The sequence below is a fragment of the Bubalus bubalis genome, chromosome 23 (assembly GCF_019923935.1).
Source record: "Bubalus bubalis isolate 160015118507 breed Murrah chromosome 23, NDDB_SH_1, whole genome shotgun sequence".
Classification (NCBI taxonomy): domain Eukaryota; kingdom Metazoa; phylum Chordata; class Mammalia; order Artiodactyla; family Bovidae; genus Bubalus; species Bubalus bubalis.
This window is the reverse complement of record NC_059179.1, coordinates 17,534,019-17,561,530: the sequence shown is the minus strand read 5'-3', so window position 1 is coordinate 17,561,530 and position 27,512 is coordinate 17,534,019. Positions and strand designations below refer to the sequence as shown.

Here is a 27,512-nt window from a genome sequence, read left to right as displayed (position 1 = left end):
GCTGAAACTAAAGCTCCGATACTTTGGCCACCTGATGTGACGAGCTGATTCATTAGAAAAGATCCTGACGCTGGGAAAAATTGAAGGTAGGAGGAGAAAGGGACAACAGAGGATGAGATGGTTGGATGGCATCACCGACTCAGTGGATATGAGTTTGAGCAGACTCCGGGAGATGGCAAAGGACAGGGAGGCCTGGTGTGCTGCAGTCCATGGGGTTGCAAAGAGTCAAACATAACTGAGTGAATGAACAACATTATATTATTTCCCATTATATTGTTTCCCAGGTGGCTCAGTGGTAAAGAATTCCCCTGCCAATGTAGGAGATGCCAGTTCCATCCCTGGGTCAGGAAGATACCCTGGAGAAAGAAATGGCAACCTACTCCAGTATTCTTCCCTGGGAAATCCCATGGACAGAGGAGCTAGGCAGGCTATAGTCCATGGCATCACAAAAGAGTCAGACATGACTGAGTGACTGAACAAACAACATATTATATTACTATTTCATATCACTTTATTTTCTTTAAAAAGTAATAAATTATAAGATTTATTTAAATACTCTGGATGTTAATTTTTATTAACTAATATGTAATTTACAAATATCTTTTCCTAATTTGTGGGGTTTAAATTTTAATATTATCAAGTTAATTATTCTACTTCTTTATAATTTATACTTTTTGTGCTTTAAGAAATACTTTCCTGTCCAAGATTAAGATATCCATTTAAAGTTTTGCATTTCAAAGCAGAAGTAGAGACACAGATGTAGAGAGCAAATGTATAGATACCAAGGAGGGAAGTGGGGTGGGGGGAGGAATTGGGAGATTGGGATTGACATATATATGCTATGGATGCTATGTATAAAATAGATAACTAATGAGACCCTGCTCTATAGCACAGGGAACTCTGCTTGATGCTCTGTTGTCACCTGAATGGGAAGGAAATCCCACAAAGAGGGGATATGTGTATACATATAGCTGATTCACTTTGCTGTACAGTAGAAACACAATACTGTAAAGCAACTATACTCCAATAAAAATTAATTTAAAAAATAGAGTTTCGCATTTCATGGGTAATCTTCATTACACATGGTATTTATTTCTTTTGTGAAGTCTGAACCTAATTTTACATCATTCAAAATGTTCTACAATTCTCTCCATTAAGTTTTGTACATGTTTTGTTAAACGTATTCCTGTGTATTTAAGAGTTTTTATTGCTACTGTAAGGTGTATCTTTGCTAAATTACATTTTTAGTGGGTTTTTATTGGTGTATAGAATGCTATTTATTTTTTGTCTCTAATTTTTCCTCAAGTTTTTCAAACATACAGAAAATGAGAAAGGCTATTAAAATCTATGTACTTAGTCTCTAGGTTAAGTAATTAACATTTTTCCATATTTGTTTAATCTATTTCTTTTCTCTTTTTGGCTAAAATATCTCAGTGTAAATTATAGCACCATGACACTTCACTCCTAAATAAATACTTCAGCATGAATCTCCAAATACTATGGACACATTCACAGTGCCATAATCACAGACAATAAAATGAACAATTTCCCAATATATCTATAATTCAATTATCAATGTACTTAATATTCTAATATCCAAATTTTACCAACTACTGCTATTTCCCACCAATCACTGTTCATATTTTTCCCCATTATAAGTTATTACAAGATATGGATAAAGTTCCCTGTGTTATACAGTAGGAACCTGTTGTTTATTGATTTTCTATATAGTAGCTTGTATCTGCTAATCTCAAATGCTTAATTTATTCCTCCTCCATTCCTTTTCCCCTTTGGTATTGGTAAATTTGTTTTCTATGTCCATGAGTCTTATTTCTGTTTTTAAAATAAGTTCATTTCTATCTTTTTTTCAGATTCCACATGTAAGTGGTATCATATATATTTTTTTCGTCTTATTTTACTGAGAACATGTTTTACATAAGACGGCCAAATGATAGCTTTATACAGTTCTAGAAAACTGCTACTGATTACAGCCTGGAAATTCCTAACATATCAAGGGGTGTACGTGTATGTACGTGTACATAAATGCACAGCTCTCTTTTTAAGACTTTGAAATGCATTTCCTAAATTGAAGATGGTATCATTTGTCCTTTTCCTTCTGACTTTCTACACGATTATCATGTAGTATGATAATCTCTTGGTCCATCTATGTTGCTGCAAATGGAATTATTTCATTATTTTTTATGGCCAACTGTGTATATACGCTACCACATCTTCTTTATCCATTAGATGCATACTTAGGTTCCTTCCATGCCTTGCTATTATAAATACTGCTGCTATGAACATTGGGACGCATGTATCTTTTTGAATTAAGAGTTTTCTCTGGATATATGCCGAGCAGTGCGATTGTTTGATCATATGGTAACACTATTTTTAGTTTTTTTGAGGAACTTCCATACTGTTCTTCATAGCAACTACACCAATTTACATTCCCACCAACAGTGTAGGAAGGTTCCCTTTTCTCCATACCCTCTCCAGCATTTTCAATTTGTAGACTTGTGAATGATGGCTACTCTGATTGGAGTGAGGTGATACTTCATAGTAGTTTTGATTTGCATTTCTCTAACATATAACAGCCATGAAATTAAAAGATGCTTACTCCTGGGAAGGAAAGTTATGACCAACCTAGACAGCATATTAAAAAGCAGAGATATTACTTTGTCAACAAAGGTCCGTCTAGTCAAGGCTATGGTTTTTCCAGAGGTCATGTATGGATGTGAGAGTTGGACTGTGAAGAAAGCTGAGTGCCGAAGAATTGATGCTTTTGAATTGTGGTGTTGGAGAAGACTCTTGAGAGTCCCTTGGACTGCAAGGAGATCCAACCAGTCCATTATAAAGGAGATCAGTCCTGGGTGTTCTTTGGAAGGACTGATGCTAAAGCTGAAATTCCAATACTTTGGCCACCTCATGCGAAGAGTTGACTCATTGGAAAAGACTCTGATGCTGGGAGGGATTGGGGGCAGGAGGAGAAGGGGACGACAGAGGATGAGATGGCTGGATGGCATCACTGACTCGATGGACGTGAGTTTGAGTGAACTCCAGGAGTTGGTGATGGACAGGGAGGCCCAGCGTGCTGTGATTCATGGGGTTGCAAAGAGTCAAACATGACTGAGCGACTGAACTGAACTGAACATATAACAATATTGAGCATCTGTCTCTTCATGTACTTGTTGGCCACTTGTATGTCTTCTTTGGAGAAATGTCTATTTAAGTCTAAAAATGATGGCTTTTTAAAGAGATCAAAATGTAACAGAAAAACAGTTGCACTTCCTAGCCAGTAGTCCCACATTTCATATTTGTCTGACTGGTTCCTTGTGGTGCTATTTAACTTGTTTCTCTATTCCTCATATTTCTCGTAAAAAAAACAAAGTCTTAATTTGATTCAGGTAATACATTTTTGACAAGGGTATTTCAAACACATAGTGCTGTGTATTTCCTGTTGTATCACATTAGGAGGAAATAATATCTGCCTGTCCTTTATCAATGTTTTAGTTTCCTATTGCTGCTGGAACAAATTATCACAGATTTAGTGGCTCCAGACAACACAAATTTATTATCTCAGGGTTTTGTAGGTTAGAAGCCTAGATTGTCTCATGATACAAATGGACTTATTTACAGTGGTGTTAGCTATTTATTCCAGGTTTCACAAGGCTAATGCCAAGGTTAGGCCAGCTGGGTTCTCACCAGCAGACTCTGAGAAGAATCTGTTTCTAAGCTCATCTAGATGGTTGGCAGAATCTAATGTCTCCTGGTTACAGAACTGAGGTCTCGTTTCCTCACTGGCTGTCAGTTCAGGCCCACTCTTAGCGTCTAGAGATCACTCTCCAATCTTCACAGGTGGACCACTAAATCACAGAGCCAGCAACTACATGCTGAGTCCCTCTCATGATTGGAATTCCTCTGATTTCTCCTGCTATTGCAAAAGCGATCTTTCTTTTGCTCTTAGTTGGAAAGTTTTCTCTGCTTGTAAAGGCTCATACAATTAAATTAGGTCCACCCGGATAATCGACCATAATCTCCCTATTTTAAGCAAGGTACATTACATTTTCATAGGTTCTGGGCACCAGGGAGTAGACATCTTTAGGGAGCCATTATTCTGCCTACCGCACTTAATAAGATTAAGCTGGATCACTAAGTCAAGGTGGTAACAACTAGATTTCTCTATTATAGAGGTACAATTTTCCTTTTAAAATAAAAAAGTAGCTATTTATTCTTAAAAGTGGATATCATCTTCAGCAAATTTATTACGTGTGCAGGTGGCACTAGCGGTAAAGAACCTGCCTGCCAATGCAGGAGACATAAGAGACACAGGTTCAATCCCTGGGCTGGGAAGATCTCCTGGAGGAGGGCATGGCAACACACTCCAGTATTCTTGTCTGGAGAATCCCATGGACAGAGGAGCCTGGAGGACTATACTCCATAAGGGTGCAAAGAGTCGAACACGATTGAAGCCACTTGGCACAGTCAGCATGCACAGTTAGCTGTAGATTCTCTTACGTTTTCCACGTAGACAAATGAATTTTCGGCAAACATGGATAGTTTGTCTCTTCTGTTCCAGTTCTAATTTTCTTCTTTCCTTTCTTCTTTCTGGCTTAATGCATTGGCTCTTACTGGTAGAGATGATAGCAGGCATTTTCAAGTTGTTGAGATTACTGGAAAAACTGATGTTTAGCTACTAAATACAATGTTTGTGTAGGAGTCTATGAGGAAACTGATTTATAATATGTGATCATTCACTAATAAGTGATCATTATACCAAACAGTTTCAGAGCCACACAGATAATAAGGCACTGAATCAAATCAAGGGATAGTTTATAAGGAACTGGTTTTCCAGAATGCTGGAAAGCTGGAGACAGAGATTTTGCTCAGGGACACCTAGGCTCTGGCTCTATTTCTTCTCTCGAAGGATGATATAGCCTTATTGACCTTGAATTGGGTTCAAGAACTAGAGGAGTCCAACATTTGTAAACATTCCCTTAAATGGAAGTGCATTTACCATAAACATACTAATTTTTCTGGGGGTGGTAAGGTAAACTTTGCCTATTTTGTACAGGTTTTTTGGTTTGGTTTGGTTTTTGTTTTGTTCTTAGCTCTTGCAAAACCCTACTCTATGTGGACATGTCACAAGAAGTTTAATATTCCCAAACCCCCACCATAGTACCAGAGCCCAGGAAAAACCAACACAAAATTTGCTGCACTGTCCTGCCCTGTGTTCTGCCCGACTTCCATATATTTCTGCATTCCTGGCTAATTAACTCTGAAACTCCCTCTAATTATCTAGTGGGTGTGTAGGTGTCCTTTCTTATCTCTCCCCCATTCCGGCAATTCTACAATTGACCTGAAACACTTCTTTTCAAAGCAGTTTGCATCAGCAGAAAACTCCAAAATACTGAATATTTTTAATCAGTTTAAAGAAGTTCTCTTCTAATTCTAGGATGCTAAAAGCTTTCACCATGAATGAGCACCGAAATTATTAAGTGCCTTTTGGGCATTTATTAAGAGGAGCATATCTTTTCCTTCCTTAATTCTGTTAGCTCTGTTACCTAGAAATAAACCCTACTAGATTATGATGTACAGTTATATATTTATATATAATATATTGCTTTTTGATTTGTTGAAATTTTATTGGGGGATAATAGAGGGATAAAAAATTAAGAGGCACAAACTATTATGTATAAAATAAACTACAAGGATATGTTGTACAATGCAGGGAATATAGTCAGTATTTTATAATAACTATGAGTGAGTGATAGTCACTCAGTTGTATCCAGCTCTTTGCGACCCCATGGACTGTAGCCTGCCAGGCTCCTTTGTCCATGGTATTATCCAGGCAAGAATACTGGTGTGCTGTGCTGTGCAGTGGGTTACCATTTCCTTTTCAACCCACTCCAGTATTCTCTTTTGGAGAATAACTATAAATGGAACATAACCTTTAAAAGTTGTAAATCACTATACTATACACCTGTAAAACTTTTATAAATATTGTACATCAAATATACTTCAAGTAAAAAAAAATTTTAAGAAGGGGAAAATTTTTGTCTACAGATAGTCAGCTTTTAAAAAATTAAGACAGATTTAAAGCAGCAAAACATTAACTTATCATAGAAAAAGCAATATTCAAATAGAAACCAAGTACCTGGAAGACTAAATCTGGAATCTCTCTATCATAAAGGGGCATTTGCTGCAGAAGGAAAACATCTAATTGTCCAGCATTTCTAAGTTGCAATAGCTGGAAACGTTTACTCTTTTTCATTTCTTCTTCAGAAACAAAGTTAAATTCATCTTGCAACTGTTCAAGACGAAAATACTTTGGGATATCCTGTCCTTTATGTTTTATGTACTGTAAAACACAAATAATGTAAAGTCTTTACTTAAAATAATTTTTTTAAAATTCAAGACCTCAAAACAGTTGAAACTGTGAGATATGAGAATTGCAATATAAATAGAAAATGGAACAACTGACTCTGTAATAGAAAATCTGAAAAAAAAAAAATGCAGAATCTAGCCTACATAGATTCTCAACCTTTTCCTGGTCATGATTTATATAGAAAATGAAAACATGTTACTGTACAATGGATTAAAAGATGATGCTTTTTATATCCGGTTGCTCTATTAGCTGAGAGAAGTTCAACAGTTCTATGTACAAGTAATCAATTCAGCATGTCAGTGGGGAAGCTATGATCTGAGGAAACTTAATTGCAATGATCTATGCACTGCTTTATTCAATAAATGCAAACGTGAGTACACAGTACATGAGAGGCAAAGTGCTAGAGCCATAAGAGAGACAAAGATGTGCTAGCTGTAGTTCCGCAGGGAAAGACGAAGCACATGGGCGAATGGCTACAGTAAAGGCAGAACAATCGATCCATTGCTGTTGCTCAGTCGTGTTTGACTCTTTTCGATCCCATGGACTGCAGCATGCCAGGCTTCCCTGTCTTTCACCATCTCCGGGAGCTTGCTCAAATTCTATCTTATGGATCTATTTAAGAGTTGTTTGTTTGTTTTTTTAAATAACTCTTAAATAGATCCATAAGAGTTATTAAAAAAAAAAAAAGAAAGAACAGGAGGGCAAGAAAAGGAAAGCCCATATCTAACTGAAGTTGTTGCAAGGAGAAGTCAATTTTGACTCCATGTTGAAACTGTTTCTTTGACTTGTTTTCCGTTGATATTGTTATTATAATCACACATAATGGCCTGCCTCAAAGAACTCTGCCCCTCTGCCCGACTTATGCTAAACTGCCTTTGTTCATAACCCTGTCCACCTGGCTGGCAGGAGGAAAGAAATTAACACATCCCCCTGCCTGAGGCTTGCCATTCCAGGAGATACTTGCAAGATTAAATGGCCTTACTTTGTTTCCTTATGTCCACCCCCCATCTCTGATCCGTAAAAGAAACTGGCATCCAGATGCTGACAAGATGGTTATTTTGAGATGTTAGTCTGCCATCTTCTTGGTCAGCTGGCTTTCCAAATAAAGCTGTATTCCTTGCCTCAACACATTATCTCCCAGATTCACTGTCCTGTCCTGTGAGGGAGCAGAGGGAGCTTGGACTCGGTAACAAGGTTGCCAAGGAAGTATTTACCAGACTTGCAGGATGGGTAAGATAGCTGATATAGGTGCTCTTCTAAGCAGAGGGAATGGCATGGATAAAAGTATGAAGAAAGCATTTTTGGAGCACAAAGAGCAGTTCAGTTGGCTATGAGCAGGAGTAGGAGAAGTGAATAGAGTCTTTGAGGGAAGGAGGATGTCTCTGAATCATCTTTAAAGTCCTCAGCAATTAATAATATGGCTGGTACTCAGTAGATGTCGGAGAAGGCGATGGCGCCCCACTCCAGTACCCTTGCCTGGAAAATCCCATGGATGGAGGAGCCTGGTGGGCTGCAGTCCATGGGGTCGCTAAGAGTCGGACACGACTGACTGACTTCCCTTTCACTTTTCACTTTCATGCATTGGAGAAGGAAATGGCAACCCACTCCAGTGTTCTTGCCTGGAGAATCCCAGGGACGGGGGAGCCTGGTAGGCTCCCATCTTTGGGGCACACAGAGTTGGACACGACTGAAGTGACTTAGCAGCAGCAGCAGTAGGTGTACAACTGATGTAAACCTGGAGATTATTCTGCTGGACGCACCAAGCAAGGGCTGCTAAATAGTGGCAGAGTACCAATCATTTTCCCAGTTGTTGAATTTCTAACTGCCTCATAATACTGTAAACTGGCTGAAAACTCTGTCCTTTTTTACTTTTAATGACTCCTAGTGCCTAGAAAAATACACTGCAAACTGTGGAGGAGCATAAGAGTATAGAGCTTAATAAATATATTTACATTACCGATATTTTGCTACAACTTACCATAATAAATTCCATTAAATCAGAACATTCTGGGTTATTTGGGTCAATTCTGACCTCATTGGCCCATTCAAAAAGCTTCTGTGCATTAATAAGCCATGGAGTTTCAGGAACACCTCTTGCATCTACATTCCTTAACACACTAACATAAGGAAAAATATGTTGTGAATTTGTATGTAACATACAGGTGATACATCTGTTATATGGGGTAAAACCTACCCATTACAGGTATTTAAGTATTAAGCTTATCCATCCTCTGCATTTAAGGATAAAACAGAAGGTTCAGATGTGCTATCTTCCCTGGTTCTTCTCACATTCTAACTGTATGATAGTTTTTTGATAAATGTCTACCCCTCCCTTAAGAGACAAGCTTCTTAAGGGTAAAGCCCATAAATATTCCTCTTTGCCATCTAAAATATACAATATAAAAAGAATCTTAAGGCTATATCTTTATAGTTGAAACACAAAATAGGGTATGTAATACAATTAACTGGGAAGTATGAGTCAGAAGAATATCTTTGTTTAGTACTATGAGGCCATATCTTTAGAAGTTGGAGAGCCATGAAAGACAGCCTAGAATATATTCTTAAGTGCATTCTTAAGTCAATTCAGTCATGTCCAACTCTGTGCAACTCTATGGACTGCAGCCTGCCAAGCTCCTCTGTCCATGAGATTCTCCAGGCAAGAACACTGGAATGGGTTGCCATGCCCTCCTCCAGATCTTCCTGACTGACGTCTCCTATGTCTACCTGCACTGGCAGGCAGGTTCTTTACCACTAGCACACCTGGGAGTGCAATCTTAGTGACCTCAACCACAGGCAAAGTGCAGAGGAAATTCAACCCTAAACAGAAAATTTTCAGCCATCAGTTATTCCAGTTACTTAATCTCTCTCTTCATGGGTAATTCATTTCACCTTGTGGAATTAGAATGCTTCAGACTGAAAGATTTCTAAGATCCTTTCTATGTAGTACTCAGGGAAAATTCCAGTTTATAAACCAGGATTTCAGTAATACAGTCTGACTCAGATTCCATAATGTCAGCCCAAACATGGACATACATTTTACACTGTCCACTTTCCATCAGTATATATTCATTTTTTTTATGATGAATCTGAGAGAGTCAATCCTTAGGTAGGTTGATAAGAAGTCTGGGGTCCCCGAGGAGGAGATAGGGGTCTGGGGTTCTCAAAGAGGAGAAAAGAACAAACTTTTTTTTTTCTACATTCCTTAGTCTTAGTCACATAAAACTTATCCCATTACAGCCTTTTTTTTTTTTTTTTTTTTAAAGCCAGAGCTGATGATAACACAACAAAACAACTCATCTTAAACTCTGTACAAAGGATTATATAACAACAATGTATCCTGTTGGAGGACATGTTTCTCCTTCTTAAGAAAGTGAGAGTGAAAGTCACTCAGTTGTGTCCTACTCTTTGCAACCCCACGGACTATACAGCCCATGGAATTCTCCAGGCCAGAATACTGGAGTGGGTAGCCTTTCCCTTCTCCAGGGGATCTTCCCAACCCAGTGATTGAACCCAGGTCTACCGCATTGCAGGCAGATTCTTTACCAGCTGAGCCACAAGGGAAGCCCATTAAGATAATCCTGTTATTTTAAAATGTTTATTGTGGGAGTGGGACTGGTAAGATCTTGCCATTGTTAGTTCTAATCCCATCATTTTAAAATGTAAATTGTGGGAGTGGGTCTAGTAAGACCTTTACAAACTTGAAACATTCTTTTGATTTATTGTTAATAACCAATTGAAAAAGTATATACCTCCCTTGCTAAGCCTAGTGAGCACTCTCCATCCTCTTCTGACGTCTATGTCAGAAGCTTTCTCTGTCCTTTTTCCTATAATAAAACTTCTGCCCACACAAGAGCCCTGAGTGGTCAAGCCTGGTCCCTGATCCGGAAGCTCAATTTTCTTCTTCAGAGATCGTGAATCCGACACCATGCGCTGTAAGCCATCAAATCTTTGGAAGTTATTCCTAACAAAGCCAATGCATGGTTTGATAGGATGTTAAGCAAAATTCAGTTCAGTTCAGTTCAGTCGCTCAGTTGTGTCCGACTCTTTGTGACCCCATGAACTGCAGCAAACCAGGCCTCCCTATCCATCACAAGCTCCCGGAGTTCACCCAAACCCATGTCCATTGAGCAGTGATGCCATCCAACCATCTCATTCTCTGTTGTCCCCTTCTCCTCCTGCTCTCAATCTTTCCCAGAATCAGGGTCTTTTCAAATGAGTCAGCTCTTCACATCAGGTGGCCAAAGTATTGGAGTTTCAGCTTCAACATCAGTCCTTCCAATGAACACCCAGGACTGATCTCCTTTACAATGGACTGGTTGGATCTCCTTGAGTCTTCTCCAACACCACAGTTCAAAAGCATCAATTCTTTGCTGCTCAGCTCTCTATAGTCCAACTCTCACATCCATACATGACTACTGGAAAAACCATAACCTTGACTAGACAGACCTTTGTTGACAAAGTAATGTCTCTGCTTTTTAATATGCTGTCTAGGTTGATCATAACTTTCCTTAAAAGGAGGAAGCATCTTTTAATTTCATGGCTGCAATCACCGTCTGCAGTAATTTTGGAGCCCAGAAAAATAAAGTCAGCCACTGTTTCCACTGTTTCCCCATCTATTTGCCATGATGTGATGGGATCGGATGCCATGATCTTAGTTTTCTGAATGTTGAGCTTTAAGCCAACTTTTTCACTCTCCTCTTTCACTTTTGTGAAGAGGCTTTTTAGTTTTTATTCAATTTCTGCCATAAGGGTGGTGTCATCTGCATATCTGAGGTTATTGATATTTCTCCCGGCAATCTTGATTCTAGTTTGTGCTTCTTCCAGCCCAACGTTTCTCATGATGTACTCTGCATATAAGTTAAATAAGCACGGTGACAATATACAGCCTTGACGTACTTCTTTTTACAAACAGGTAAAGCTTGAGTATTCGTCCCTTCTTTAATTCCTATGTCTGCCCTCTCATTTGAACTATTTTAATATCTTTGTCATAAGAGATTTCTAGGGCCTGACACCCTTAATATCATCACATAACAAATTTTCCTTCTCACAGGAAGAATCTTAGCCCAGGTCCCTTAGCGAATAAAGGCTCAGGTAGAGTTTAATGTTAATGAATACATTATGGAGAGAAACTTATCCTATTACAGCCTTAAAAAAATTTGGTTGTAACGGTATTTCAACATAGTCTCCAGATTTCTGCCTCAGGGCAAGTAATAAAAACCTCAGAACATCTCCTGCCTTTGCTATAATGATTCCTTCTGTCAACAGGTGTTTAGCTGTGGACTACAGCTAAATTCCTTTGTCATCTGCAACCCTCCTTCAGAAACAAATGCTAAGCAGGTAATGTAATTCAGTGGCATTTAGTATGCTCACAGTGTTGTACAGTCACCGTAACCATGTTATTTTCAGAACTTTTCATCATTCCAAACAGAAATCCTGTACCCATTAAGCAATAGCTCCCCATTCCTCCCTGCCCTCAGGCCTGAGCTTTGTCTCTAAGAATTAAGGAAGGAATTTTAAAGGTATCAGGGAGAAAAGACTATCTAAAAAATACTAACATTTAGACTGACAGCAGACTTTTATAAGCTATGATAAATTTCAGAAGATAATGCAACTGTAGCTTCAGAGTGCTTAGGGAAAATAAGTATCGGCCTCAAATTTTATGCCCATCTACACTTTTATTCAAGAATGAGGAAAAAAATACATTTTCAAATACATAAAGACTAAGCAAGCTTTCTAGCCATGAAAACAATCATTTTCATGAATATGTGTAGGTAGGGTTGAGTCCCTTCGCAGTTCACCTGAAACTATCACAACGTGGTTAACTGGCTCTACCCCAGTACAAAAGAAAAAGCTAAAAAAATATTGAATGGTTAAGGAAACAACTTTCAGCAAGAAGAGCAAATCCAGAATGAAAGTTATGGGAGATAAGAAATAAGGTCAAACATAAAACTCAATTAACCACGTCACAAATAATCAACTATTGAGTGTAAGAAAAACAGTTTTATGTTTTTAAAATGTGTTAAAAACTCTAGACGGTGTTAATTGAGACTGGAGAGATATGACTTTTATAATATAAAGCATTCTAAGATCCTCCTCCGTTTCTAGTTCTGTCAGTGGTTGATGAATAAATGAATGAATGAGTGAGTGAATAAACAAACTCTTTCTGATCTCCTTTGGCTTCATGCTCGGACTCTCACAAGTCAGTCTTGCCTTTTGGAGCACCCATCCCAGGTTCCTAAAACCACTGCTCCTCACCAGTCCTTGGGCTCCCACAGCTGTAGATGAGCGGAGCTCTGCAATTTCCCTCTCTGATCTCAGAATCCTCAACTGTAAAGTTTTACTTCAAGTTCACTTTAGAAAGGGCTCTGAACTTTGAAAGTGTTTCCTGCAGTTCATTCTCTGTTGACACTTTTCATCTGTTCCAATCTTGCACAACTGCTTTCAACCTTTTATAAACTTGAGTTCCCAAGTGACTGGAACTGTTAAGTGCGGCCTCACAGAAGCCGTGAGAGGAGAGACATCAAGAAGCAAAAAGATGAGGACAGGTCAATACATATGACCAGAAGGTCCCTGGTAGCCTTCAGGAGTAAATGGGTTGGGTTAGGGATGAAATGTGTGAACAAAAAGTAAAGGCAATATATACAGACCAGAAGAGCACCCATATAATAACTTGGGCAGGGAAAACAACCAGAAAGGGTTTTTAGGGTTTAATCAAATGCTTGGAGTTTTCTTTGTTTTAAAGCACAGAAAGCTTCTTGGATATGAAAGACTTACAGCATAGGGAGTTGGAAAAGTTGAAGAAAATGTAAGAAAAGCGTATAAATATGTCAATAGATTCCTAAAAGAGACCAAGGAAAGTTCCAAATTACTTGTATAAAAGTTAGCTTTAGAGTGAGGAGAGCAAACATCTGACTTCAAGAAAAAGACAAAGAATGATGTGGCAAAGATTAAAAATAGCTGCAGTGGGTGTATGGCTGGAAGTCACTTTGCTGCCATCTGAAACTATCACAAAACTGTTAATCAGCTATACCCCCAAAATGTTTTTGGTGTTAAAAATAAATAAATAAAAATTTAAAAAAAAACTGCAGTGGGGGACTATGCTAGGGAAATACTAAGTAACACAAGAACATTCTGGTTCAGCATATTATAAGCTTATTCACTGGCTCCAAAATAAATTACCCTTATTACCCATTTTGATCTTTATACCCAGATAACCATGATGGTGTGATCACTCACCTAGAGCCAGACATCCTGGAATGCGAAGTCAAGTGGGCCTTGGGAAGCAACACTACAAACAAAGCTAGCAGAGGTGATAGAATTATAGCTGAGCTATTTCAAATCCTAAAAGATAATGCTGTGAAAGTGCTGCACTCACTATGCCAACAAATTTGGAAAACTCAGCAGTGGCCACAGGACTGGAAAAGGTCAGTTTTCCACCTATACAGTATACTAATGCATATATATGGAATTTATAAAGATGGTAACAATAACCCTGTATATGACACAGCAAAAGAGACACTGATGTATAGAACAGTCTTTTGGACTCTGTGGGAGAGGGAGAGGGTGGGATGATTTGGGAGAATGGCATTGAAATATGTATAATATCATATATGAAACAAGTCGCCAGTCCAGGTTCGATGCACGATACTGGATGCTTGGGGCTGGTGCACTGGGATGACCCAGAGGGATGGTATGGGGAGGGAGGAGGCAGGAGGGTTCAGGATGGGGAACACATGTATACCTGTGGCAGATTCATTTTGATATATGGCAAAACCAATACAAAACTGTAAAGTTAAATAAATAAAATTAAAAAAAAAAAGAAAGAAAAGGTCAGTTTTCATTCCTATCCCACAGAAGCCAATGCCAAAGAATGTTCAAACTACTGCACAATTGCACTCATTTCACATGCTAGCAAAGTAATGCTCAAAATCCTTCAAGCTAGGCTTCAATAACAGGTGAACTGAGAACTTCAAGATGTAAAAGCTGGATTTAGAAAAGGCCGAGGAACCAGAGATCAAATTGCCAACATCCACTGGATCATAGAAAAAGCAAGAGATTGCCAGGAAAACATCTACTTCTGCTTCATTGACTACACTAAAGCCTTTGACTATGTGGATCACAATAAACTGTGGAAAATTCTTTAAGAGATGGAAATACCAGACCACCTCACCTGCCTCCTGAGAAATCTGTATGCAGGTCAAGAAGCAACAGTTAGAACCAAACATGAAACAGTGGACTGGTTCAAAACTGGGAAGAACTGTATATTATCACCCTGTTTATTTAACTTATATGCAGAGTTCATCATGTGAAATGCCAGGCTGGATGAAGCACAAGCTGAAATCAGGATTGCAGGAGAAATATCAATAACCTCAGATATGCAGATGACACCACTCTAATGGAAGAAAGTGAGAAGGAATTAAAGAGCATCTTGAGAAAGGTGAAACAGGAGAGTGAAAAAGTTGGCTTAAAACTCAACATTCATTGCAACGGTGAATGGAATTGTTTCCTTAATTTCTCTTTCTGTTTTCTCATTATTAGTGTATACGAATGCAAGGGATTTCTGTGTGTTGATTTTATATCCTGCAACTTTACTATAATCATTGATTAGTTCTAGTAATTTTCCGGTGGAGTCTTTAGGGTTTTCTATGTAGAGGATCATGTCATTTGCAAATAGTGAGAGTGCTGGGAAAACTGGTCAACCACTTGTAAAAGAATGAAACTAGAACACTTTCTAACACCATACACAAAAATAAACTCAAAATGGATTAAAGATCTAAACGTAAGACCAGAAACTATAAAACTCCTAGAGGAGAACATAAGCAAAACACTCTCCGACATACATCACAGCAGGATCCTCTATGACCCACCTTCCAGAATATTGGAAATAAAAGCAAAAATAAACAAATGGGACCTGATTAAACTTAAAAGCTTCTGCACAACAAAGGAAACTATTAGCAAGGTGAAAAGACAGCCTTCAGAATGGGAGAAAATAATAGCAAATGAAGCAACAGACAAACAACTAATCTCGAAAATATACAAGCAACTCCTACAGCTCAACTCCAGAAAAATAAATGACCTAATCAAAAAATGGGCCAAAGAACTAAATAGACATTTCTCCAAAGAAGACATACAGATGGCTAACAAACACATGAAAAGATGCTCAACATCACTCATTATCAGAGAAATGCAAATCAAAACCACTATGAGGTACCATTTCACACCAGTCAGAATGGCTGCGATCCAAAAGTCTACAAGCAATAAATGCTGGAGAGGGTGTGGAGAAAAGGGAACCCTCTTACACTGTTGGTGGGAATGCAAACTAGTACAGCCACTATGGAGAACAGTGTGGAGATTCCTTAAAAAACTGGAAATAGAACTGCCTTATGACCCAGCAATCCCACTGCTGGGCATACACACTGAGGAAACCAGAAGGGAAAGAGACACGTGTACCCCAATGTTCATCGCAGCACTGTTTATAATAGCCAGGACATGGAAGCAACCTAGATGTCCATCAGCAGATGAATGGATAAGAAAGCAGTGGTACATATATACAATGGAGTATTACTCAGCCATTAAAAAGAATTCATTTGAATCAGTTCTAATGAGATGGATGAAACTGGAGCCTATTATACAGAGTGAAGTAAGCCAGAAAGAAAAACACCAATACAGTATATTAACGCATATATATGGAATTTAGAAAGATGGTAACAATAACCCTGTGTACGAGACAGCAAAAGAGACACTGATGTATAGAACAGTCTTATGGATTCTGTGGGAGAGGTAGAGAGTGGGAAGATTTGGGAGAATGGCATTGAAACATGTATACTATCATGTATGAAACGAGTCGCCAGTCTAGGTTCAATGCATGATACTGGATGCTTGGGGCTGGTGCACTGGGATGACCCAGAGGGATGGTATGGGGAGGGAGGAGGGAGGAGGGTTCAGGATGGGGAACACATGTATACCTGTGGCGGATTCATTTCGATATTTGGCAAAACCAATACAATATTGTAAAGTTTAAAAAAAAAAGAAAAACAACTCAACATTCAAAAAACTAAGATCACGGCATCTGGTCCTATCACTTCATAGCAAATAGATGGGGAAACAACAGAAACAATGACAGACTTTATTTTCTTGGGCTCCAAGATCACTGCAGATGGTGACTGCAGCCATGAAATTAAAAAATGCTTGCTCCTTGGAAGAAAAGCAATGACAAACCTAGACAGTAAATTAAAAAACAGATACATTACTTTGCCTACAAAGGTCCGTCTAGTCAAAGCTATGGTTTTTCCAGTAGTCATGTATGGATGTGAGGGCTGGACCATAAAAAAGGCTGAGAGCTGAAGAACTGATGCCTTCAAACTGTGGTGCTGGAGAAGACTCTTGAGAGTCCCTTGGACAGCAAGGAGATCAAACCAGTCAATCCCAAAGGTAATCAACCCTGAATATTCATTGGAAGGACTGATGTTGAAGCTCCAATACTTTGGCCACCTGATGGGAAGAACTGACTCATTGGAAAAGACCCTGATGCTCGGAAAGATTGAAGTTGGGAGGAGAAGGGGCTGACAGAAGATGAGATGGTTGGATGGCATCACTGACTCAATGGACATGTATTTGAGCAAACTCCGGAAGATGGTGATGGACAGGGAAGCCTGGCATGCTGCAGTCCACAAAGAGTTGGACATGACTGAGTGACTTAATGATGACAACCCATTTTTCTCCTAAAATGCCCTGGCTCCAGGTTTCTAAGATAACCTGATTTACTTAGCAAAACAGGGATATCCATCAAAATTACATTTCCATGTGTACTGCGATTTCTGTCTCATTCTCTCCTTTGAAAAGATATTTCCTCTTCTCTAGAACCATAGCTATTGACTTATGTTCTGGTTCAATATCATCCTGACTCTGAAGGAGTTCATGTGCTAACTGCTTCAGTTTTGTCCGACTCTTTGCGACTCCATGGACTGTAGCCCGCCAGGCTCCTCTGTCCATGGGATTCTCCAGGCAAGATGTCCCCCAGGGGATCTTCCTGACCCAGGGATCAAACCCAAGTCTCTTGCATCGCCGGTATTGGCAGGTGGCTTCTTTATCTCATATTCTTTCTAATACATTCTGGCTCTTTTCCTATGAATTTCATCACTTCCTTTTAGGAGATAAGTACTGCCCCCAATTTTTAAGACCTCCATACTTTGATTCTGTTCTCTCTCTTATTTTCAGCCTCTTTTTACTGTCAAGCTTTTTGATGAGTAATCTACATCCACTTCCTGTTTCTTCAACACCAATTGTTGAGTACTACTGACATTGGTTTAGTTTTTTTTCTAAAACTCTTTCTTATTTACCAAGAAGACCACTCGGGAGGAGGTCAAGGCAACCCTCCTTGAAGACTGAAGCAACTTGGCACTCATGTATGCAAGAAGACCACTTATGAACTTTTGCTATGATTCTGGCTATATGCCACAGATTTTGTAGATAGTGTTCTCATTGTTATTTTAAAAAAAGTCTCTAATTTCAGTTTTGATTTCCTATTTAATCCACATTATTTATAGGAATATCTTTTTTAAATGTTATTCTTTTACTTTAAAAATAGGAATTTTTTACAAGGAGTTTTAGGATCACAGCAAAATTGGTATAAAGTACAGTTTCCACATACACAGCCTACCTCACTATCGACATCCTGCACCAGAGTTATAATTTATTATGTTTGTTGCCAATAAAAGAGTTGCACTTGTTATAATCCATGGACCTATACTAACCCATCATTAGCACTCAAAATCCATAATTTACAGTAAGGTTTACTCTTGGTGTCCTATGTTATACAGATTTTTGTCAAACACATAATGACACGTACCCACAATTACAGTAGCTTACAGAGTAGTTTCACTGCCCTAAAAATCCTGTGTGCTCTGCCTATTCATCCCTCCCTTTTCCTAATTCCTGGTGAACAATGACATTTTTACTGTCTCCATAGTTTTGCCTTTCCCATAATGTCATATAGTTGGATCTAGCCTGTTTTTTTAAAAATACATGTTTAAAAAATAAATAAATAAATAAAAATATGTGTTTAGATGGGGAGGGAAAAGTCTATCCTTTTGTTATTATCATTCGTTAATTTCTTTAATGATGAGATCTTTTGGCCCTTTATATGTGTCATCTTACTCAAACATAGCACAGTATATAAGCCAGCATTATCATCATTTTTATAGAATTCTACTGTACTTCTAGTAATACTGTTTGTGGATAGGGTCTAGAAGTTAACTTCAATTTCTCTAGGAAGTTGTGGGATATAGATGAAATTTCTATATCCAGCAATTTCTTCCAGCAAACTGATAATGCAAATAATCATTTTTTTTTTACATAGTCTAGAATGACTGGGAGAGATAAAGGTCCCAGAAATCAAATCCTTGGGGGTCTCGGCCTTTGCCTACACAGTCTAAGGAACTGCCTCTGTCATCATCCATGCGGCTCTAATCCTGAACATTGAAGAGACACATCCTCTTACACATAAAGACACTTACTGCCTTAGCGGAGTGATTATAAATAAAATAAATATTTTATATATTTACAAATACAAGTAAAGATAAAGCTACATCCAAGAAAACTAAACTGTTCCTACCATTTACCTAGAGTTTCCCTTTTGTGGGCTTTGTGTGATGCTTTGCTGAGGACTGGCATTATTTTTCCAGCGTAAAGTTTATTACCTGCAGAAAGCAGATCGTGACTGAGGCACCGCTGGCGGAGGAGCACCGTTCTCATCTAGGGCCCACGACAGAGAATAGCTTAGTTTTCCTGACGTCAAAAGACAAAGTTCTTCAGTTCCATTTTCCTCAAGAAGAAAGGGCACATCTGTTTATAAACGGTATTAAAAACATAGGAATATTTGAGCACATTACAGTTTTTTCCCCCTTTTACGTGTTCCTGGAACCCCAGAAGTACAAAGTTTATGCTGACTGCAGGCTCTATTCTTACAGCTCTCCTTTAACTCCTACCCCAAATCCCTCAAGGCAGACTGTTTCAAACAGACTACAAACAAGAGGGGAGAGACTTAATCTGAACACATTTTCAAACCATTCTCGGAGTGGCTGCCAGCAAGGGAAAAAACCACTGGCAGCAAAAAAAGGCTTTCCAATGTGGTTCAGTGGTAAAGAATCTGCCTGCCAATGTAGGATCAGGAGATGTGGGTTTGATCCCTGACAGGGGGCACAGGGGTGGGGGGAAAGATCCCCTGCAGTAGGAAATGGCAACATACTTCAGTATTCTTGCCTGGGAAACTCCATGGCGGGCTGCAGTCCACAGGGTCACAAAAAATCGGACACAATCAGCAACTGAGCACGCGTGCTGGCAGAGAAAGAGCTACTGTTTGGCTCCTCTCCTACATTCTTCAATTTTCTCCCTCTGCTCATCTTCTTTCTCAGTCTCCAGAGAGCTCAGTGGTATTTCTTGAAATTTCTGCTAGTGCTTAGTGTGTCCTAAATTTTTCTAAGTTTTTTCTCCTGGGTCTCCACAACCTGCTTTTCTGCTTCATCTGGACTTTATCTAAGCAGACTACATTCCTCCCTCGTTTTCTCTTATTTTCCTTGCTCATTTGCCTGCTTATTTCCTTCTCTCTCTTCCTTGCTCACTCATTCATACTCCCTTTCTTTTCACCAGATGAACACAGCAATTACAACACCCCAGGGAAGGCGAGAGAGAAGGGAACCGTGGGAGAAGAGGAATGACAGCATTCTGGCAGACATGCTAACTTCAACTGCAGGAGGAGGACAATCAACTGAAAGACAGTAAAAAAAAAAGTCCCTTCTTCTTTCCTCTCTGTTATCTCTTCTCTCTCCTCTTCCTTCCTCCCCTATTCAGTTTAAAGATGAATCAACATGTCCTGGAGCATCTTCAGGCTTTACTAAAGGTCAGACCATCTGGTGGGCTTCCCTGGTGGCGCAGCTGATGAAGAATCCACTTGCCATGCGGGAGACCTGGGTTCGATCCCTGTAGAAGGGAATGGCAACCCATTCCAGTGTTCTGGCCTGGAGAATTCCATGGATTGTATAGTCCATGGGGTTGCAAAGAGTCAGACACGACTGAGAGACTTTCACTTCACTTCAAAGGTCAGGTAGGGGCAGAGCAATCTCCCCACTTAGGTGTGGTGCTCACATTTTACAAAGCACAGTGCTCTTGTCTCAGATGCCCTAGGGAAAGCAAAGGAGCTTGTCCCAAAGTTTAGGTTTCCCAAAGATCTGATTCAAATCAAAGTTTTAAAAATTAGTTTACTCTCTGGAAGAACTTAATTTGTTTTAACTTAACACTATAAATACAGGATTCCTTTTTAATGTTTTTTTTTAATTGTGGTAAAGGTCACGTAATGTAAAATGTACTATTTTAACTACATTTAACTGTACATTTCAGTGGCACTAAGTACATTCACACGGCTGTGCAATCTCACCATCTCCCGAATTTTTCACTTTCCCAAACTGAATCTCTGTCCCCACTGAACACTAAATCCTCATTCTCCCTTCCCACCCCACAACCCACCACCCCCAGCCCCTGGCATCTGCCAACATATTTTATGACTCTATGAATAGGATTCTTTATTCATATGAATGACCCAGGGTCATTGAGGATATAGAACTCATGAAGGAAATAGGAGGGAAGACATATTTTTAATAAACTTACTGCTTCCTACTTCTCCATATGCAGGTATGACCAGTTTATCAGAGCTAAATTCTAGATATTCCAAAATAGTTTTGCTTTTCAACTCTGTGCTGTTAGGTAAGGGTAAATATAGTTTTGCCAATAAGCACGCCCTTTTACTTATTTCATAAACCTAAATATAAAAGAAATGATTGATAACTCACTGAAAGTACAAAATAGAAAAAAACTAAAACAAAGATAATCACTAACATAATTCTTTTAAAAATACTAGAATGTAAAATAGGTATTTCTCTAGAGCCTTTGATCCACATGACTATGATAAAATTAGGTAATCTTATGTGTTTAAAAGTATAGTGCCTTTCACTGGTTTCAAAGAAAATCACTTGAATAAAAGGATTAGAAATATAGTTCTGGGGATTCAGTACATATAACACAATACCCAAAGAACCTACTTCTGTGTAGCACTTTAAAAGTCCTTTATCTTATTTAAACCTGATAAAAATTACAGGAAATGGCCATTACTCTTCCCATTTTATAAATGAAGAAATGAAATCTCTATATGAAACTCTATTAACTGTTATTAAAAGTGATAGAAACTCAGGTTGAATCGCCTAAAAAAAGGGAGAGTTGTTGGCTTATGGAGTCCAAGGACAGATTAAACAAGCTATGTAGCAGGGAAGGGAGGAAAAGTCCCAGAAGAAGGAGTAAGGGAGGCGCTGAGTATGCTGTTCTTCAGACATCTACTGAGTAGGTCTTATGATTCTGCATGCTGTGCTTTCTACTAGAATTCCATCACTGCCGTAACTACAAACTCAAATTTTTTCAATAGGAAAATCTTATCTTGACTTATACTCTGTTATCAGTGTCTGGGGAAACAGTGATATGTGCTCTAAAGAAAAGAAAATCAAGGAGGGTAAATGCCCCTTAAAAAATGGAAAAGAATGTACCAACCAAAAGGACAGTTGATAATCAAGAAGGCAGAGAAAAACACAAGACAAAGAGGCAAATATTTTTCTGGTCATCTAAATACTGTTTCTTTAAGAGTGAATTTAAGCCAACACACTGGTCCCTTTGCCAAAGGCATCATAGATACAGAAAGGTTTGCAGGGGCTATAGCTAATTAAAGCTAATGAATTTTAAGTATTTACATCTCTGAAAAAAATTTCTTATTGTAAATTAGTAAATTGGATAACTAAAAAGAGACAATGAACTGACAAATATATTCAAATATTCAGTTGGCATTCTGATTTTACACATCAATCTTGCGGACTTGTTTAGGGTATGTCCATGCATTCTCATGGAATTGTCAAATTCACTTTGGAGGCCAGATCCTGGACAGCAGCAGATGTAAAGGTAGAGAATGACACCTGGAATCTCTCAGGAGACGATTTGTCCCCAGCGGCAGCTATCAACACCTGTGTAGCTGAGATGATGTGTTGAGAATGAAAACAGGCATTATAACTGTAATATTAAAAAAGTCTAAGTAGGGAATTGCAAAAATATATGGGAAAATAACAAACAGTTCAGTTTGGCTGAAGTTTTCATTCCAATCCCAAAGAAAGGCAATGCCAAAGAATGCTCAAACTACCGCACAATTGCACTCATCTCACATGCTAGCAAAGTAATACTCAAAATTCTCCAAGCCAGGCTTCAGCAATACATGAACCATGAACATCCAGATGTTCAAGCTGGTTTTAGAAAAGGCAGAGGAACCAGAGATCAAATTGCCAACATCTGCTGGATCATCAAAAAAGCAACAGAGTTCCAGAAAAACATCTATTTCTGCTTTATTGACTATGCCAAAGCCTTTGACTGTGTGGATCACAATAAACTGTGGAAAATTCTGAAAGAGATGGGAATACCAGGCCATCTGACCTCCCTCTTGAGAAACCTATATGCAGGTCAGTTCAGTTCACTTCAATCACTCAGCCATGTCCGACTCTTTGCAACCCCATGAATCACAGCATGCCAGGCCTCCCTGTCCATCAACAACTCCTGGAGTTCACTCAAACTCATGTCCATCGAGTCAGTGATGCCATCCAGCCGTCTAATCCTCTGTCATCCCCTTCTCCTCCTGCCCCTAATCCCTCCCAGCATGAGGGTCTTTTCCAATGAGTCAACTCTTCGCATGAGGTGGCCAAAGTATTGGAGTTTCAGCTTCAGCATCAGTCCCTCCAATGAACACCCAGGACTGATCTCCTTTAGGATGGACTGGTTGGACCTCCTTGTAATCCAAGGGACTCTCAAGAGTCTTCTCCAACACCACAGTTCAAAAGCATCAATTCTACAGTGCTCAGCTTTCTTCACAGTCCAACTCTCACTTCCATACATGATCACTGGAAAAACCATAGCCTTAACTAGACGGATCTTTGTTGGCAAAGTAGTATCTCTGCTTTTTAATATGCTGTCTAGGTTGGTCATAACTTTCCTTCCAAGGAGTAAGCGTCTTTTAATTTCATAGCTGCAATCACCATCTGCAGTGATTTTGGAGCCCAAAAAAATAAAGTCTGACACTGTTTCCACTGTTTCCCCATCTATCTGCCATGAAGTGATGGGACCAGATGCCATGATCTTCGTTTTCTGAATGTTGAGCTTTAAGCCAACTTTTTCACTCTCCTCTTTCACTTTCATCAAGAGGCTTTTTAGTGCCTCTTGACTTTCTGCCATAAGGGCGGTGTCATCTGCATATCTGAGGTTATTGATATTTCTCCCGGCAATCTTGATTCCAGCTTGTGCTTCTTCCAGCCCAGCGTTTCTCATGATGTACTCTGCATAGAAGTTAAATAAGCAGGGTGACAATAGACAGCCTTGACGTACTCCTTTTCTAATTTGGAACCAGTCTGTTGTTCCATGTTCAGTTCTAACTGTTTCTTCCTGACCTATAGGTTTCTCAAGAGGCAGATCAGGTGGTCTGGTATTCCCATCACTTTAAGAATTTTCCACAGTTTATTGTGATCCACACAGTCAAAGGCTTTGGCATAGTCAATAAAGCAGAAATAGATGGTTTTTTGGAACTCTCTTGCTTTTTCGATGATCCAGTGGATGTTGGCAATTTGATCTCTCATTCCTCTGCCTTTTCTAAAACCAGCTTGAACATCTGGAAGTTCACGGTTCACGTACTGCTGAAGCCTTGCTTGCAGAATTTTGAGCGTTACTTTACTAGCATGTGAGATGAGTCAGGAAGATCAGGAAGATATGCAGGTCAGGAAGCAACAATTAGAACTGGACATGGAACAACAGACTGGTTCCAAATTAGAAAAGGAGTACGTCAAGGCTGTCTATTGTCACCCTGCTTATTTAACTTCTATGCAGAGTACATCATGAGAAACGCTGGGCTGGAAGAAGCACAAGCTGGAATCAAGATTGCCGGGAGAAATATCAATAACCTCAGATATGCAGATGACACCGCCCTTATGGCAGAAAGTCAAGAGGCACTAAAAAGCCTCTTGATGAAAGTGAAAGAGGAGAGTGAAAAAGTTGGCTTAAAGCTCAACATTCAGAAAACGAAGATCATGGCATCTGGTCCCATCACTTCATGGCAGATAGATGGGGAAACAGTGGAAACAGTGTCAGACTTTATTTTTTTTGGCTCAGAAATCACTGCAGATGGTGATTGCAGCTGTGAAATTAAAAGACGCTTACTCCTTGGAAGGAAAGTTATGACCAACCTAGATAGTGTATTAAAAAGCAGAGATACTACTTTGCCAACAAAGATCCGTCTAGTTAAGGCTATGGTTTTTCCAGTGATCATGTATGGAAGTGAGAGTTGGACTGTGAAGAAAGCTGAGCGCTGAAGAATTGATGCTTTTGAACTGTGGTGTTGGAGAAGACTCTTGAGTCCCTTGGACTGCAAGGAGATCCAACCAGTCCATTCTAGAGGAGATCAGTCCTGGGTGTTCTTTGGAAGGAACGATGCTAAAGCTGAAACTCCAATACTTTGGCCACCTCATGCGAAGAGTTGACTCATTGGAAAAGACTCTGATGCTGGGAGAGATTGGGGGCAGGAGGAGAAGGGGATGACAGAGGATGAGATGGCTGGATGGCATCACCGACTCGATGGACATGAGTTTGAGTGAACTCTGGGAGTTGGTGATGGACAGGGAGGCCTGGCGTGCTGTGATTCATGGGGTTGCAGAGTCGGACACGACTGAGCGACTGAACTGAACTGAAGAAGGAAATAAAAGTAAGAATAAAATTAGAAATGTAGGTTCCTATGTGTTCATCAAGGGCATATAGATTTATTTAGCAATTCATGTAGCTGTTAATGGTGTGAATTATCCCTAGATAGATTCATTTCTTTCTCTGCCTCTTAGTTTGTTAGGATCATGTGCTAATTTATGATGATGAAAGATTCAAAATCTACACTTACCTATTTTGGGAGAGGGGGCTATTTTAAACTTCAAGAGGTTAGATTATAATATCACAATTTATTTTAGATACAATAGTAGGAAAGTGTAGTCAGTATATTTTCAAAACAAAGATTTCAACAATGTAGACCCATGGCAGATTCATGTCAATGTATGGCAAAAACCACTACAATATTATAAAGTAATTAGCCTCCAATTAAAATAAATTAATTAATTTAAAAAATTTCAACAGAGGTACATTTTAAAATGATAGTAACTTAATAGCACAGATGAATAAAATGAATACAGCTTTTGATCAGGGATGGCACAAAGTTATTTTAGGCATTGAAAAATAACTGATTTAGATTTGTAATAATAATCTCCTCATGTCTCAGACTCCACTCCATACTCATATAACACAAATCTTTACTCCTCCTAACTTTTCTTTCAGGTTTAGGTTCAAGTTTAACTTTTAAGCATTAGCCATCAAGCCTTGTTGTCTAGATTCCATTACTGTTTCTAATTTGTCTTCATCATCATATTTTCTTCTTTTAGTGCCAGGATTCTTATGATGGGGTCTTTGGGAAGGGATCAGAGGTCTGCTACATATGTGTTTCTTCATCAGATTAAAAAAAAAATTTTTTTTTTAAATGAAAAAATATATCAAGAGACTGAAATCACCAAGCCAAGGTTGGGGAAATTTGAAGAAATAATTCAACACTAACAATTGCTATACTATTCATAGTTTAAACAACCTTCTTTCTTTCACCTCTTCCACCTCACTAATAAATGAATAATGCTGCACGTCTAGGGTTGGCAAGAATTATAGCAGGAAAGAAGTATTTAGAACAACTGCAAATCAAATAATTTTGTACTTAAAGCATAAAAGACTCGTGATGAATTATAAGTATATCTCTATAAATATTAATATCTTATCTTAATATCTCTTAATATAAAAAAACTTATAATAGTAACTAACAAGAAATTTAAAATTATGTATTGTATAAAATAATATACAAAATTAAATGACAATGGCATACCTCCAAGCAAATTGTTTCAGGCCAATATATTAACTGAATATTGAAAATTTGCTGAAACATGACTTTAAAATCAAACTGTAGAGGAGATACTGAAGTGCAAGAAACCTGTTTATCGTTGTATAAGATTTTAATAAAATATTTAAGCTTTCGAATTTTGGCTCTCCTCTTTTGTTCGTACCTAAAAATTAAATAAACCTTTAAGAGACCCTTGAAAAGCAAACCAGATATAAAATATTATTCTTCTCAAAATATACCTCAACATATTAAAATGTGGTAATTTTAGAGGACAAATGCTATCTTTAAGCCCAATAACATTTGCCTATCTCTTATCCACAGACAAGAAATTTCTCCTCTCAAGAAATTTCTTTAAAAAGATGCTAACTCAAAAACAGAAAAAGAACTAAAATTAAAGTACCATAAATCATTCAACTATTTATTTTACTAAATTATAACTTAAAGAGATTATAACACACCCATTATAAAATGTTTTATGAGAGGAAAAAACTGAGGGACTTAGGAATAAGGGTGAGGGAGCTTGCATCAAGAATTCAAAAATATTTTCAAACTTTTAAAACACACACACACATTATGTTTTCAATAACCTCAAGCAGGTGCCTCTAAGACAACAGCCTTGCTGTGTCCTCTTAAAGGTCTTTGTGACTCTGTTTAGGCTTTAGGTTATATATTCTTTTTTTCCAGGACATTTTTTCTCTGAACCCGAAGATCAGAGGCCACCCAGAAAGGTTAACTTCTTGGGGCTACTATGACAACACTTTTTTGGGGAAAAATGGATCCATTTAATAATATGAACTCCTAAGGCATCTTCCCTCCACCCATTCATTCATTCTCTCAACCAACATGTATTGACTATCTTCTCAGATACAAGTCAATTGACCTAATGACAGTAAAGATTTGATCCTGATTTTCAGAAGGTAAAAGACTAGTTGGAAGATAAGCCATAGGCTGAAACATATAATTCCCTTCTGTTCTCCACCCTGATCATCCTATCGGCCAGCACAGCTGCCCATCTTCTCTATAATCTTCTCAAAAGGGTATGGGACAAAAGATAACTTATTCTTCCTATCTCCATGGTGGTCTTTT

The 27,512-nt window shown here is 38.6% G+C and overlaps 1 protein-coding gene across 10 annotated transcripts in view; it reads right to left on the bottom strand.

The window, feature by feature from the left end:
- Positions 1-27,512, bottom strand: part of CC2D2B (coiled-coil and C2 domain containing 2B) — a 107,836-nt gene that overhangs the window by 50,038 nt on the left and 30,286 nt on the right. For 8 of the 10 annotated variants that reach the window (XM_044935258.2, XM_044935262.2, XM_044935255.2 and 5 more), the window contains 4 exons: positions 21,047-21,197; positions 19,084-19,228; positions 8,364-8,502; positions 6,155-6,358 (listed from right to left, as the gene is read on the bottom strand). In XM_044935258.2, coding sequence (XP_044791193.1) covers positions 6,155-6,358; positions 8,364-8,502; positions 19,084-19,228; positions 21,047-21,197 — 639 coding nt within the window. Of the gene's footprint in view, positions 1-6,154; positions 6,359-8,363; positions 8,503-19,083; positions 19,229-21,046; positions 21,198-26,411; positions 26,590-27,512 lie in introns of all 10 variants that reach the window. The other 2 variants (XM_044935264.2, XM_044935261.2) reach the window with 2 other exon arrangements.